A 17307-nucleotide genomic window follows, 5' to 3' on the forward strand; every position below is an offset into this window, starting at 1 on the left:
GCGGTACATTGAAGAGGGGGCCCAGCAGCACACATTGTCTTCCTTTCCAGCTCCTCTCTGACTAAATCTCACAAGACAGGCCTGTGTGCTGTGCGGAGCGTTGCCATAGTAACCCGTGGCAACGCTCTGGCAGCCGCAGGGTGCAGGAAAGTTAGACAGAGAGCAGCTGGAAAGGAGGACAGAGTTTGCTGCTGGGCCCCCACTTCGTCGTACAGGTAGCAGGGGGCCATCTGCGCACATATATATATATATATATATATATATATTTATGTGCTTCTCTATGACAAGCGTTCAGCGTCGACATGCAGAGCATGGAGATGTTGAATGTCAGTGCTGCACATTTTGCAACACTGACACAGGAAGCGCCTAGGTGTTCCTAGGCAGCAATGTAAACACTGCATTTTCTCTGAAAAGGCAGTCTTTGCAGCAAAAACCCTGCAGTGGTAGACTATACTCACCAGAACAACTACATTAAGCTGTATAATATAAATTAAGCTGTAGTTGTTCTGGTAACTATAGTGTCCCTTTATGTTTGTGCGTGCAAAGGGGTAGGGACTGCAGAGGGTGCCGAAAGGAAGGGGCTGTAAAGGGTGTGAGTGGAAGGGGCTGCAGAGTGTACAGGGGGGAATAGAGGCTGTAGTGGGTGCAAAGGGTAATAGGAGCTGCAGTGGGAGCAGTTGGGTAGCACACTAGCCACTACCAAAAGCGAAACCCTACCATTGCGCACAGTGCAGGGGGTAGGGGATGCAGTGGGAGCGGGGGGGTAGGGGATGCAGTGGGAGCAGAGGGGTAGGGGATGCAGTGGGAGCAGGGGGGTAGGGGATGCAGTGGGAGCAGGGGGTAGGGGATGCAGTGGGAGCAGGGGGGAAGGGGATGCAGTGGGAGCAGGGGGGTAGGGGATGCAGTGGGAGCAGGGGGTAGGGGATGCAGTGGGAGCAGGGGGGTAGGGGATGCAGTGGGAGCAGGGGGGTAGGGGGTGCAGTGGGAGCAGGGGGGGTAGGGGATGCAGTGGGAGCAGGGGGGGTAGGGGATGCAGTGGGAGAAGGGGGGTAGGGGATGCAGTGGGAGCAAGGGGGGGTAGGGGATGCAGTGGGAGCAAGGGGGGTAGGGGATGCAGTGGGAGCAAGGGGGGTAGGGGATGCAGTGGGAGCAAGGGGGGTAGGGGATGCAGTGGGAGCAAGGGGGGTAGGGGATGCAGTGGGAGCAAGGGGGGTAGGGGATGCAGTGGGAGCAAGGGGGGGTAGGGGATGCAGTGGGAGCAGGGGGGTAGGGGATGCAGTGGGAGCAGGGGGTAGGGGATATGCAGTGGGAGCAGGGGGGTAGGGGATGCAATGAGAGCACGGGGGTAGGGGATGCAGTGGGAGCAAGGGGGTAGGGGGATGCAGTGGGAGCAGGGGGTAGGGGATGCAGTGGGAGCAGGGGGGTAGGGGGATGCAGTGGGAGCAGGGGGTAGGGGGATGCAGTGGGAGCAGGGGGGTAGGGGATGCAGTGGGAGCAAGGGGGGTAGGGGATGCAGTGGGAGCAGGGGGCATAGGAGATGCAGTGGGAGCAGGGGGCATAGGGGATGCAGTGGGAGCAGGGGGCATAGGGGATGCAGTGGGAGCAGGGGGCATAGAGGATGCAGTGGGAGCAGGGGGCATAGGGGATGCAGTGGGAGCAGGGGGCATAGGGGGTGCAGTGGGAGCAGGGGGCATAGGGGGTGCAGTGGGAGCAGGGGGCATATGGGGTGCAGTGGGAGCAGTGGGGTAGGGGGTGCAGTGGGAGCAAGGGGGTAGGGGATGCAGTGGGAGCAAGGGGGGTAAGGGGGATAGGGGATGCAGTGGGAGCAGGGGGGATAGGGGATGCAGTGTGAGCAGGGGGGGTAGGGGATGCAGTGGGAGCAGGGGGGTAGGGGATGCAGTGGGAGCAAGGGGGGGTAGAGGCTCCCAAAACCCTCCCAACCCTTACCTCTCTGGTGGTCCTCTTCTGAAGGAACCTCACAATGCTGACACGCTGCCTGTAAGTCTGCTCAGGGCAGCTCCGCACAGCTCACTCTGCACTGTGACTGGTGATGTCACTTCCTGCAGAACCAGCTGCAGGGAGCTGCCCTGAGCAGTTACAGGCAGCTCAGTGAGGCTGTGTTTGGAGACAGGCACACTGAGGGGCAGCCTAGTGGGGTCTTTGGAAGGCCCCTATAGCTGTCCCTCAGTGTGCCCTGCACGGAGGACATGATTAGTAGCAGCAGGGGCCCGCGGACGGCTGTGCGGGCCCCTTGCTGAGTGCAGGCTGGCTGGGGAGATTGTTTAACTTCCCAGCTCAGCCATTACTTACTGAAGCAGTATGTGGGGCTCGGGGCCCCCCAGGACCGCCGGGCCCATGACAACTGTTATGGTTGTCATGCCCTGATGGCGGCCCTGGCTGTGGCTCTTGCATATATACCTAACCAGTTATAGTTTAACGCTTTCCGAACCAGAGGCAAAATCACTCACCTGTACGCTATCACACTATTAACAAGCCATCACAGTGTACTATGCCTGTCTTTATCATTAAAAAAATGTGCAGTCTAATCTATTCTTTTAGACATGTAACTTTGGATATCTCCTCTGTCACTAAGCAATGTCGTGATCACTGAAATCCTGTACCTTATTTTATGCACAACAAAAATAAAGAATTAAAAAAAAAAAAAAAAAAAAAAAGAGGCAAAATTATACGTATTTTCATCCCGAGAATTTATGCCCTTATTTATACATGACAAAACCTTACTGGCCTTAGCAACTGCAGATTCACATTGCATATTGCTGCCTAATTTGTTGTGTATACCAATTCTTAAATCCTTCTCGTGTGCGGTTATCCCTAGTTCACTACCATTTAGTGTGTAAGTTGCTTGTGCATTCTTAACCCCGAAGTGCATACCGTTGCATTTCTCTACGTTAAATTTCATCTGCCATTTTAGTGCCCAGTCCCCCAATCTATCCAAATCCCTCTGCAGCAAAGCAATATCCTGCTCACATTGTATTACTTACAAAGTTTTGTGTCATCTGCAAACACTGAAACATGATTTTCAGTGCCCCTCTCCTCCCGCAACGCCAGCATTGATCAGATTGGTCTTCCACCATTCCATTTTTAGAACTTTTTTTTTTTTATAGAACTTTTCTAAACACTTGTGTTTTATAAATTACATCATTAAAGTCCAATTCATATGAAATTGTTAGTATGTTTTATTTGTACAATATTCTTATAATTTGAAACACAGAAACAAAGAATGTGACGGCAGATAAAAACCATTCGGCCCATCTAGTCTGCCCAATTTTCTAAATACTTTCATTAGTCCCTGGCCTTAGCTTATAGTTAGGATAGCCTTATGCCTATCCCACGCATGCTTAAACTCCTTTACTGTGTTAACCTCTACCACTTCAGCTGAAAGGCTATTCCATGCATCCACTACCCTCTCAGTAAAGTAATACTTTCTAATATTATTAGATATTATTATATTATTATATTATTATATATATAAAATATTATTTTTTTTTTTTTTTTTTTTTTTTTTTTTTTTTTTTTCACATTCAGCATATTTATGTGAGTGTAGCTTTGATAACGATTTAGCAGGTGCATGGTATGGACAGTAACATTTAAATTAATTGATGTAGTGAGTTAATTGAATAAATGGTAAGTTGTGGTAAATTGAAATAAAAATTGAAAAAAAAGTTGCATAAACTATTTTCACTTAAATTTGACCTAAATTTTACACCATGATCATTTCATAAATCACTTTTTATCAAATACATCTCGTACAGTCACATTTCAAGTAATTCTTTAGTCTGCTAGTTTTTATTTAAAAGAACACTCCAGTATTAGAAATAGATGCATTTATTTTTTTTTTTTTTTTTTTTTTAATTCTTTATTTTTGTTGTGCATGTAAATATGTTGCAAAAGCAAAACGCCACAACAGCGTACAAGTTGTATACAGGTTATACAGTGGCAAGAGTTCATGCACAATTTTAGTTTTTATAGTATGTAGACAATCTTATCTCACCCTGTGACTATACATAGTAAAATAAAGTATATGTTCAGTATATTGAGATAACCAAGAGGTTATGCAGATGAACCCTCGTTAGGTACAAACTAATAATAAGTAGCGCAGTCGTTTAACTTTGATAACAGGCAATAGTATAGCATCACATTCGTTGCGTTTTGCAAAAGTTTAAACATGTCGCGACCCAGTTAGGCAGGCCTACATATTATTTCTCGCGATAAACACCCCTGGGCCTTCCCATCGTATCGTAGCATATGGCTTGGAAAATGTATGCATTCAGGGAAAATTAAGCAGATATGTGATGCACATTTAACATTTATGAATTAACGTAGACTAACAGTTATGAACTTTTTTAAATAAAACAAAATAGAATAAAATAAAATAAACACGCTTGGTGTAGCTGGATAAGTATGTTAACCGTAAAGTGGCCAATGCGTTCTAAAATATACGCTCCTGCCAACGGTTATGGATAAGTCTTGTGACCCCTGGTATTTGTCAGGCTGGTTAAAGCTATCTGTTCTGCTGGCATATGTGCTGCGGGGTTAATCCCCTAATGCTGGAAAGAGCATTTCTAGGAGGTGTGGGGTCAAGGAGTGTTGTGTTTAGCTCTGCGGTGTACCCACCATTCCCATCAGTAGGTATTAATATGGCTCGGTAGGAGTCTGGGTCCCGGGTGTGTTATAATCTCGCTCGTCTGCCGTGTGGGGTGCTGTAGTGCCTTATTTCTGCCTGGGGTAGACTTAATGGGGGGGGGGGGTGAGCTGCAGAACCTGATATGAGGCGGTCCTGTGTGTGTCTGACAGGTAGCTAACTAGCAACGTTTACTGGTAAAGTAATAAATTTACGAATAATAATACACGTAGAGAAACAGTATAAAGCGAAGTTATAAGGTCACGGGCTATGTCCGTGGTAATGTGATCTTACAGTCCCGGCAAGTGTCTTGTTGGGATTTGTTTTAACATAAGTAGCTTCTAGGTGCGGCGGCTACCTTTTTACCCTGGTGCACGCTTTGTCAGGCTAAAAATGTCCTGTTGTGAAACATAATAAATCTGGCTGGGTATTACTGAGCATTTGACAGACTTAGGTTCCAGATGAAATTTAGCTAAACATGCAATTAACACTTAAGTTACACAGAGAGGTGAGGGAGAACGTTTCATGAGAAATAAGATAAAGAGGAAAAACATATTGTACACTTGAGAGATAAATCTGGTATTAGTTGCTGGCGTACCTGGTCGGCAGATGGCATTTCAGGATTTGTAGTTCCATCGTTAACATCGATCAAGAAGTAGCCAAGCTAAACTATTGATTACAGGCAGAGAGAAAGTGTAGTGTATGAGTAGTGCATGAGCCTATGGTCCTGCCTGTGTCGGTGTTGTTGCCTGTACAGGCGACTAAGGGAGACGGCTATTCTCAGTGTGACTGAGTGCCGGCGAAGCATAAATTTGTATATTGGTTGCGAGAGGGTGAAAGATTGTATGGGTATTCATGTGTTGCATAAGTAATTGTATGTCGTTGCCTGTGTAGCTAAAGCTGCGTTTGGTCCTGATCAGGAGATCTTGGCTGGAGATATAAGTGTGAAAACATAATAGAATGAAAACATAAAAATAAAGGGATGGAACAGATCAGTATTTGCTTAGGGAAGATTCACGGATGTCCGTAACATTTATAAAATGTACATATTATGGGCTAGTATTGGCGCTTGAGCGGCCGTCCATAGTGTGGAGATGTCCGCTGTGCTTCTCGGTGTCGGCCATTGATGCTGATCTGTTGGCGTGGAACGCTGTCATCCCTGAAGGTAGAAACCCTGGCAGTGTCCTGAGGGGAGAGACATGCAGTGTGTCCCGGGTGGTTTAGGATGTAGACACATCGGTCAGTCCAACCAGGGGACAGCTTGGGAAAGAGCGTGAGGGCCAAGCATAAAGAGAAAAGAAAAAAAAAAAAAAAAAAGAAAAGAAGGTCCTGTGCTCCATCGGGAGCGGTGTCTGTGGGGCCGTCTGGCTAATGGTTCCGTTAGGCAGATATGTCTGCTGGGCAAGGAAGGAGGGTAATCCTGTAGGGTCAATCCGGAGGTGTCATAGCGGGTGGGCAACATGCCCCGCGTGTCTGTTTAGGTAGTGACAGATGCGTATGAAATTGGTGTGGTATTCCGCGGTATGAATGGGGCCGTTCCTGCCGGATCCCAGTTGTGGGTCTGGGGGATGGGGGTCAGGGGTTCCCCTTGTGAGATCGAGTCTCGAGGCAGTCCTAAGGTATGTAGGAGGTTGGTAGCGTCCTGTATGCCCAGGATTTGGTGCGTTTTCCCGTCATGTTGCACAAATAATGTGGTGGAGGCTCGCCAGCGATATTGTATACTATGGCGTTGGAGTATGGAGGTGAACGGCCGGAGAGATCTGCGCCAGGCCAGAGTACCCTGAGACAGGTCAGTGTAGAAGGTGATCTCCGAGTTCTCGAACCGCACGGGAGTTTTTCCCTTGAGGGCGGTGAGGACCGTTGTTTTGTCTGTGCTGTTCTGAAAGATCAGTATGGTGTCTTTTGTGGCTGTTGGCGGTGCTCTAGGGGATTTCGGTATCCGGAACATGGCTGTGGGCGCAATAGCCTTGGCGGGGCCTGGGGGTAACACAGCGTGTAGAATGCGGGTAATCACTCGTGGCAGTTCCCCCTCTGGTATCCCATCCGGGATCCCCCTAACCTTGATGTTGAGCCTCCGGCTCGCGTCTTCCTGGGCGGCGAACTTTCTTTCATGCAGCGCATTTTGGTGCCGCAGGTCCTGGATTTCTTTATGCAGCGAGGCTATGGTCCGCTGCTGTTCCTGGGAGGTTTCCTCAAGAGTTGTTAGGCGGCTTGTGAGGCCTCGTAGTTCTTCCCGGAGAGCAGTGACATCCGTGAGGATGTTCTTCTGGAGTTCCGCCAGCAGTCCTTTAAGCACCCCAGTGGTCACCAAATTTGTATCGGGGTCTGCTGCGCTTTTCCCAGACTTCGTTCTCGGTGTCGGGTCTGGAGCTTGGAGGTAATCATCTTCGGCTCCCCCTGAGCCGTCATCCGAGAAGTCCGAGCAGCCTCCATGGAGCGCCGCCATATTGGCTCCGCTCAGGCCGCGTGCGTGTTGCCACATTTCACCGATTGTGAGCCCCGGGGCCGTTTTTTCTGGGTGTTTTTTGTGTTTGCGACCCATGAGGTGTTCCCACAGATGATCGTTGGCGTTTGGGGGTGGTAATGGCTATTTATGCGCCGATTTTCGTTGTTTGCAGCTCGGAGCTTCTGGATCATGCGTCCGCTCTCCTTGGTTGTCAGGCTCCGCCCCCCTCTAATATTATTTTTAAACCTTTGTCCCTCTAATTTAAGACTGTCCTCTTGTTGTGGTAGTTTTTCTTCTTTTAAATATAGTCTCCTCCTTTACTGTGTTGATTCCCTTTATGTATTTAAATGTTTCTATCATATTCCCCCTGTCACGTCTTTCCTCCAAGCTATACATATTAAGTTCCTTTAATCTTTCCTTTAAGTTTTATCCTGCAATCCATAAACCAGTTTAGTAGCCCTTCTCTGAACTCTCTCTAAGGTATCAATATCCTTCTGAAGATACGGTCTCCAGTACTGTGTACAATACTCCAAGTGTGAGGTCTCACCAGTGTTCTGTACAATGGCATGAGCACTTCCCTCTTTCTACTGCTAATACCTCTCCCTATACAACCAAGCATTCTGCTAGCATTTCCTGCCGCTCGTTTACATTGTCTGCCTACCTTTAAGTCATCAGAAATAATCACCCCTAAATCCCTTTCCTCAGATGTTGAGGTTAGGACTCTATCAAATATTCTGTACTCTGCCCTTGGGTTTTTACATCCAAGATGCATTATCTTGCACTTATCCACATTAAATGTCAGCTGCCACAACTCTGACCATTTTTCTAGTTTACCTAAATCATTTGCCATTTGGCTTATCCCTCCTGGAACATCAACCCTGTTACATATCTTAGTATCATCAGCAAAAAGACATACCTTACCATCAAGACCTTCTGCAATAGCACTAATAAAAATATTAAAGAGAATGGGTCCAAGTACAGTTCTTATAAAATATGTTTTTGTTTCTTTTCCTTCTAGTGTGTGATTCTTCATGTCTATTGTGTTCAGCTGACACGTGTTTAGCATGTGCCAAAGGCAGTACATTTCATAGAGGAAAATGTGTTCCAGAATGTCCTGAAGGTTTTTACGCAGACCGCTCAGGTCTATGTACAGGTAAGAAATATTTTTTTTCTCCTAGTTTTCTAAATAAAGCTGATATTTCGAAAAGCCCCATGGGGGAACTAGTGTGTGATTCCCTGCTATGATTTATTTTTATGTATGATATATGTAAATATTATATTTTTACATATGATATATTTTATTATTATTATTTTTTTTTTGTTAGTCTAAAAATGTTAGATCACTTGAAAAACTTATCCCAAAGAATCAAATCATTGTCATAGCTAGCAGAATCCCAGTGTCATATCACACTAACTTTCAGGAAGGGGTATAACTTGTTAAATGTAGTCACACGTGACTTTGCATTATACATTTCTGAAGAATTGACAATGGAATTTAAAATTTTATGTCAAAGCAAAAATCTTAAATTTAATTATTTTACAATTATCCACAACGTCTGAAGGAGAACTGTTTCAACTTACCAATAAATATATTCCTTCTGCTTTTGACTGAGAAAGCATTATTCTTTTATTAGACTGTAAAATATCCTTCAAACTGCATTTTTTTTTTGCCAAGATAGATAACTATATTGTCTGAATCAGCCATCCCAGACACGTTTAATAGAAACATTTTATTAAAAGGACAAATGCATTCCGTTGGCAATAACTTTGCAGACCAAGTAGGTTTGATTACACCCTTCTGCCGGGAAAAAAAATAGTTCAGATTTAAGCCACTTATTTAAGTGGCTTCTTATTTCCCATATCTGACTAGGAATACAGTTAAAAGTCGAAGTCAACATGATATGAACCTGCTGTGAAATGAAGCAGGGGAATCATTGAAAAATGTAGATGATGTGCCACAGAAGAACGCATCCTCTGCATGCTGATTGTTGCAAGAAGCTACTCCTGTATTTAACGATTACCCTGCAACATTATTTATTCTTCTCCGATGCGCATTTTCAGAAAACCCATCATGGATCTCAGTCAGTTTTTATTAAATTCATGTATTTTTTTTTGCCAATGAGCTTCTGGAAATCAAATCAATGGAGATATGATTCTGAACGACAAGCAATAAATAGTAGCTATTATCGCTAATTTAATGTCATTTGTTATAATGCAAGTGACAACTCACAGGTAAAAGTCTGGTATAGGAAGAGAATTTCTGTTCCACATTCTAAGTTCTGGTTCTATAAAACTTCAATTTGTGCTAATGTTCTTCTTGAGAGCACAGATTGCCACTTGCTTGGATAAAGCATGTTTTAATATATTTTGACAATTTGCCCCTACTGGGGAAAAGTTAAGGTAATGCTTGGCTGAACTATTTTATCTCCAGTGATCCAGTGACAATTGGCTATGGATGCTTAGGGAGATCACAGCTGGATATGTGTGAGGCATTTAAAAAATATATGTATAGTAGAAAAGTAAATGACTCAGTGGATGCATATTCAAAATCCATTTTGAGGGTAAGGTATATAAATTATATATGGTTGGGAATAGGAAATAATATTGTGTATATTAACCGATTTATAAATTATATATTATTCCACTGTTAATGCAAGTAATTAACAGTGGAATGAAGGGATTATTGAAAATGCATTGGCCTTTCTGCTGACATTGTTTGGACACTTTAAATTGAGGTCACATTAGAAAACTGACCATCCTGGTCAGTAAGTTAGTCAAGTGATCAGTCTGCTGTTCGTATTGGCCTTTAATTGGCTCCTTCTAGATGTTGACCAAAAAAAATCAACCTTCGTCCTGTGGCTTGAATTGAAATTTAACTTCCAACTGGTTGGCAAGTAAAGACCACTAATGATTATAAGATATTGAAGGTTAAAGTGACCCAAAGTCTACTGGAAACTTCCAAAACATTGTTCCCTCACTCTTACCTCCTCCAGAATGTTTTCACCTTTTTGTCTGCCTCCATCCCATCTCTCCTCCCCACCTTCACGGTAACTCATTTCCTCTACACTTGCTCCGTAATTTTGCGATATCTTGTCTCCTGTGTGCACACTCCCATGTCAACCGTTACATAATTTTATACAGCTGATGATTTTTACTTGGTTTGACTTTTTTTTGTTTTTGTTTGTTTTCCAGCCTGTCACAAGGAGTGTAGCTCATGTTCTGGACCATTAGCCAATCAGTGCCTATCTTGTGTGCCTCCTCTGATCTTGCTAAAAGGTCAATGCGTCAGCAACTGCGGAGAAGGCTATTTTTCTGATGGCAGTTACTGCAATGGTACGACACATAAATGTTATTTTCTGTGTGTTCTTTTATTTATTTACTCCCGTGTTCATAACGGTTTATGTCGCATTTATTAAAAATGCGACATAAACGCAATATATTTTGCATCCAAAACATGATAGTCATTCACAGTGTCTAGTCCCACAACAGCTCTTCATTTGGAAGCCACAAACTGTCTGTCGGTGTATCTGTCTGTCTGACCTGTCTTTTAATCCAAATATAACTATTTCAATCTCTATACCTACCGTATATTACATAGCAGTATAACATTATGACTTTTTTTTATTTGATTTGAATTCAATTTCAATTTATTTGCTCTGAGAAAAACCTTTCCCTTTATTAAACCTAAAGCAATATTGCCACAGACCCTGTTACAGCTTTACGGTATCTATTTTAAGTTTCACATATTAAAATGTAAGGCTAACAAAATATAGGCATATATATTTTTACTATTTGCTACAATTTAACAAGTTGCTGTTTTTTATTGTGCTTATTCGCTAATCTAGAAATGGTGACAGACTGACAAAGGGATTGCAAATTTTAAGCCAAATAGCTGAGCTGGAAAAATAGCTGCAAAAAAAAGTCCACTTGAGTGGATTAACGCTTATGGGACCTTTATCAAGATTAACTCATTAGGTTTGCACCTGGCAAGGAAACCGAGTTGTGAGAAAGATAAATATGTATGTATGTATGTAGTTAGATTGATAAATGTGTGTGTAATTTATTTCTTTTTTATTTTGTGTGAAGTAGTGCAAAGATACCGACAACGCCACAACAGAAATAGTCGGCTTTGCAATGCAGACAATAGTGTGATATGGAGGAATAGCACAATTTTTATAATAATAGACATGCTTATGCACCGTACATCAGTAGACGATTGTGCATGAAAATTTTTTACGTATATATAAACTGATAGGTTGTGGGGAAATACAAAAGGATTGGCATGAATTCAAGAGTGAGATCTCAGTATTAAAATAAGGGCGAGATTAAAAGCAGTAACTCACTAATGGGAGGTGTGCTAGGTACTCTTACTGAGTATACTGAGAGTATACTGATATGGCTTAATTCGCTGGTGAGGAATAGTGCCAAGTATTCAGGAGTAACATGGCAACCCTGTTAGCATGACAAGAGAGGTATAAGTGTGGGTGGTTCTATGGGATGAGGATTGTATAAGTACATCCCATCGTTAGGTACTCTTAACCAAGGGGGTTGCGGAAGAGGGATAAGGTATCTCACCTGGGAGCAATATTCGTTGGGGAAAAGAGCTCATATAACGTACCCTAAAAAAAGTTTGTGAGGAACTTTTATGTGTGTGCAATTTTTTAATCACACTTTCTTCAACATTGCTAAATTGTATTGAGAACTCCTAGAACATAGCTCTAACATTTATATATCCTTGCAGTTTTCATTTATATTTTTCTGAATTAATGCTAAGACGGTATATATTTTTTTCTTGAAATGATGACGATGATGTAGTAAAATCATTTTCTCTGTCAATATTTCAATCATTATTTCCGCTGTAGGATTTGCTTTGGACTGTTTTTTTTAGGAATGGAAATAGAGCAGGCTGCTGATCTAAGTCCCCGCAGATAGACATTTCTTGATTGCTGCTTGTCTTCGTAAGATTGATTTTCTTATTTCCAACCCTTGGGTATGAAAAATGACAGATTTCATTTAACATTACTGGCCTAGGGGAAGATCTGAAAATGATTTGGCCGCACAAGTGAATGCCATGAATCAGAAGTACACTAAGGTTCATACTTAAAATGCGCATTGGTGTGCATTCATCAAGTCGCCTCCCAGATCGGATTGGCAGTAGACCAGCAAATGATGGCCAGAGGTCTTTAATATTTTAGTTGGGTCTCATTCAGGGAAATACTGAACTCAAAGGTGTCTGAAGACCTGGCAAGACTAATCCCTGCAATCAATGTGACAATAACCCTGTGCCTGCCTGTCACCATAGCAATGTGGGCACTGGGTAACTGTATGGCGGCAGAAATAGGTGAATGTGTTTTGTATCGTATGTGTTGTCAGTGTAGAGTCTCCTCTAGAGTCCCAGTTTCCTGTGCACATATAACGTATCCATGCTGCAGGGTGGGGCCGCCCTGCAAAATGTAAAACTGGCATTAATCAGTCAAGAAAAACAATCTATCGCAATTCTACATACTGCAGGGCAACACTTTTCATGTGCTTCCCTGTTGCATGACAAATGAATACGTATCTAGTCAAACATGGTGAATCTGAAACCCTGGTTGTAAATGTTTTCATTGAGTGAGAAAAATCTTAACATGTTCTGTGTTGTTCTCCAGAGCACTTGACTCAATAACCAGTGCAGTAGCTGATCTAATGAACAAAGGGCCCTGGTGTAAGATGTTTGTTTTTTTGTTGTTGTTTTGGCTCCCTACCACTCCAGACAAAAATTTACCTCCAGTTCCCCCCAAATATTCTCACTATCCACTGCCAAATAGTCAACTTTATAGTCACAAGGGCTTGCATTCCGATACCAAATCAACCTCTTCTTCTCAATTTTAGATTAAAACATTTCCCTGACAATTAACCCTCTCCATGCCCAAATTCGATTTTGCCACATTTGCCTGCCTACAAATTCTCTGTATTACCACATACGATTTGCACAGTTGAGTGCCAATTAACCATCTCCCTTTCTTTGCCCTGCCGTTTAACCCCTTCCCTTTTCCAAACAGGTAGCCAGATTGCTCTTCCTTCACCCCAAATAGATCTTCTCATTCTCCTTGTTGTCCATACTCTTGATGGACCCTATCCTAAAGTGCTAGGCCGTGCCCTCACTCCCTAGCAGACCTCTCCTGACCCTGACTGACTGTGTCTCTGCACTTTATAGGCACCCCTAGTGCATTTCACAGACACCTCATTCACCTCACATACACCACTTCTTTAAAATGTTGCAGACAAGTCAAATGTATTTGATTGATTGAAGTACCAAAATAGCAAACCGCCTTTTCCATCCTTCCCAACTAGACATCCAGCCACAAACCTCTTCCATTTCTTCTGACAGGCAGGCTAACTCATTTAGCCACCACAGGGGAGGGCTCTCTCCTAAGCAGCAGATCCAAGGCTACATCTAGAGCAGGCTGAAGCAGTTGCTTTCTCCATCATCTACAAGGAAAGTAGCATACATTCTGGAGTAAGAAAGGGTGGGGCTAGATGGATTTAGAATCCATTGCTTCCTGACACTCATGGGTCCTTGCATGATATTAAGAAACCTAGGTGTGCTCTAACCTGATCTCACCTCTGCTGGAGCCATTACTACTCTTGTTCCCATGGTGGGCAGCCAAAAGTGGTTCCCTAAACTCTGGTGAACACTGGTGCCATGGCAACTGATGAACCCCCTGTAGTACTGCCCCTGAAATTTGGTTCTTCCAAAACTGTTTGCAGATTTTTTTTGCATTGTGAAGTCTGTGATGGACAGCCACAGAAAGTTTGGGCTGAGTTAGAAGTGGAGGGCTTTAAAGGCTTGAGACAAGCAGACACATGTGCTGCAGCTTATGCTGATATATTTAATTGAAAACCTGTATACGGTAATTAAATGCATGCATGTTTTCACTGGGGTTATATGTATTTGGAGTGTCCCTTTAATTTCATCTTGCGATTAAAACAATGGCATGATGATGGTAAGTTTGGTTTCCATTTTGAGATAATGCTGAGCTATGTATGATTGTGTATTGTGTAAACACAACTTAAATCAGAAAAAATAGGTGTTTGTGCTGCAAAATGGGTTGACGCTTGGGCATTTACTTCTGTGAAGTTATTATGTTTGACTTTAAGAAACACTGCACAATGCGCGCACACTTACACAGCACACACTGGACCGAACACACTCAGGACAAAAAAAATAAATTACATTTTCTTTCTCCAAATTGTTAACAAAAGAAGAAAAAACAAAACTGCAAGACCTGTATATTAGTAACTAGTCTCACAATGTAATCAGTGAGAAAATGGCAATACTCAAAGTTGTTTTAAATGCCCCAGGCAATAGCTAGCTAGCTAGATACAGCTGCAAGCTAAACCTAGTCTCACAAAAGAATCAATGATCCAGGCATTCCACACAGACACTGCAAAGGTAGACACACTGTATCACTGCTACCGTAGTATGTCTTCGTCAGTAGCTACAGTCAAATTGTCTGGTCAAATTTGCTTGGAAACATAGATTGTTATCCTGCTCCACCTTCTTTTCACTCTATTGGTCGGTTATCAGTCTTTGAATAAAATCAACATTTAGTGGCTTTTCCCTAACCGTCGATTATCTTTTTTTCAGTTATCTCTTGTTTGAACATTAGGTACAGCCCATGTGATTGGGCATACGTCTTGTCCATCATGGCAAAATTAAGCTGCATATTTGCTCTGCACCAAAGAACATTGGCGCTGGACTGAGCTAAGCAACAAGGGTTTTTTAACCTCTTCTACACCATGGGGGATGTGGGAGGGGGATTTGATAGAGGGGGGCACTACATGGAGCTATAGTGCCAGGAAAACAAATTTGTTTTCCTGGCACTATAGTTTCTCTTTAAGTGTATACATTATTTTGGTGGGTGAATCCTCGTATGTGTTAATGCTCTGTGGAATAGCATACTAGATATTGCACCTACATATTGCTGCAGCAGAAAAAAAAGAAATGTTCTAGATTTAGAAACCCCTCAGGTATTCTATAATTGGTTTGTTTGTTTTTTCTTATGAAAGTACGGCATGACTGAGATATATTAAAGGGCAATAAGAGCTTTCAGTTCAATGAGACAAACATCAGATATAATACACAACCTGTGTATTATGAGAGAACATTCTCTTCAGATCTCAGTAGGTATATTTATATCATGCTATATGTTTGCCAGCCAATCAGCTAGTTCAAAGTATAAATAGTTTTAAACCTGTCCCAAACATTATTGTGCTTTCATACTAAATTGAGAATCCGCTAGGCAATTACAAATCTCAATCCAAAATAGATGAATTGGGAAAAAAAAATCTCCAGCTCCGGTCTTTCGCTAACTTGGCTGTTTTTACCTAAAATGTAAAATTCCCTAGTTAATTCCCAACAATTTCCAGTTTATAGAATAACCTTGTATAATGACTGCTTCAATTTACGTAAGTATGATTTATGGACAGATTCCGCATTCCGCGTCTCTGCTTACATTTGCTTTGTAGTCGCATATAGTAAGATTAACACTAAAACATGTTTGTTAGTGGATATTCTTGGACATTGAATTTGTTTTTTTTCCTCTCGTATCTGCAGCCTGCCATCCATCTTGTCGTGCCTGCCTGGGCCATGAAGATTCTCACTGCACAAAGTGTGTGAAGTCAGATGACTCCCTTCAAGCAGTACAACTGTATCGAGGAAAACCTTATGGGACTTGTCAGGCTCAGTGCAAGCCCCAGTTTTATGTAGACACGGTTTGCATATGCCAAGGTAAGGCTCATTCATTAGCTTTGTTATTCTGGTTGAGCTATTTATCTTACATGTTAACTTGTGAATAAGTTGTCCAGTGCTCTATGCCAAGATTCAACTGCCTTCACCCTTTACCAAAAGCGAGGTGACATGTATTCAGGAAACAGGCTTCTTCTCTTGACTATGGTCCCAGCAGTACATCCTCTTTGATCAGTTTTGGATCTCATCAGAAACAATTAATTATTCCTGCTGCACCCTCCTAAATTGGAGCATCCAAAACCTAAACATGTTCCTATGGGCTTCTAAGCCCTCAATTCTAAAAGATAATATACAAATGTAGGTCATCTGGAGAAGCAGATATGTGAACAATTTTATAAACCAAATCGTGGAAAATCGATAGGGATAGGGTAGTCCTACCTGAAACTTGTAGCCCTTCCCATACCTATTCCATATTCTATATATACTGAATTTGAAATTGTGTAACCAATACTGCCATTTTTACAAGACAGAGGGGAAAAAAGGAAATGCTCAAGAGATCCCAATAAATATGATAATAACATAAGTTGTACATTAGTTTGAGAAGTATTATTGATCCTAACATATCATGGTCCTGTCTGGCTTTGGTATTTGGTAGAAAAGGGAAGCACTCATTCTGTGTTCTAACATGGGAAAATGTACAATAGATGATCTATTGTGGTACCAAAAAAACAAAAAACAAAAATATTGCTCCTTAATTTTCATTAAATGATTCTTAATTAATATGTAGTAACATCACCTCCTAAAAAGAATTAAAAGAACAAATAACAATTTTATTCGCACATAATCACAAGTTTTATGGAGTTTTATTAGCTACTAGACTTTTTAAAATTGCACATGTTGAATTTCACACATGACAGCCCTGGATCTGACGGGACACCTTCCAAAACTGGCTGTGTTGGAAACTCCTATAGGGAGTAAAGTGCTCGTAAAATCCTGAGCTAAATTTACCTATTATATTTTTGTAGTCCAACAAGCTGAGTGTGAATTGGGCAGTGGGTGTTTTTGTTTGTTTGTTTCTCTCTCCATCCATAGCTCTTATGTTTATCCATAGCTCTTATGTTTATAGCTAGATTTTTATTTCTCAAAGCTCTCTTCTTAATTCCATCACTGAAAACAAATCAGCGAGCAAGGTCAGTGCATACCTGGAGACATCTCCCCATTTTCCTGAAAATGTCCTCCCAAAGAAGCTTGTTTAATGAGCATGAACACTGGGAACACAGATAAGTGCTTTCCTCCTCAAACCTATAGCATAGGAAGATAATTGTAGAATCAAAGCAAAGCAGATAGGAATGGCGTGATAACGCCTAGCCAATCAATTGTAACATACCTCTTCAATCAACTTGCAGGATGTTATGTGCATTGTATTATCAAACATGAAACAACACAAAAAATAAACTAATCATAATGGCCATTATGACTATACAATGA

The 17307-nt window shown here is 42.3% G+C and overlaps 1 protein-coding gene across 1 annotated transcript in view; it reads left to right on the top strand.

Moving 5' to 3' along the window:
• FRAS1 (Fraser extracellular matrix complex subunit 1) overlaps positions 1-17307 on the top strand; it is a 425273-nt gene that overhangs the window by 224076 nt on the left and 183890 nt on the right. Inside the window, exons 16-18 of the mRNA XM_063458710.1 lie at positions 8107-8241; positions 10281-10421; positions 15688-15861. Of these exons, the coding sequence (XP_063314780.1) occupies positions 8107-8241; positions 10281-10421; positions 15688-15861 (450 nt within the window). The remainder of the gene's footprint in view (positions 1-8106; positions 8242-10280; positions 10422-15687; positions 15862-17307) is intronic.

Source organism: Pelobates fuscus, chromosome 6 (assembly GCF_036172605.1).
Source record: "Pelobates fuscus isolate aPelFus1 chromosome 6, aPelFus1.pri, whole genome shotgun sequence".
NCBI classification, from domain to species: Eukaryota; Metazoa; Chordata; class Amphibia; order Anura; family Pelobatidae; genus Pelobates; species Pelobates fuscus.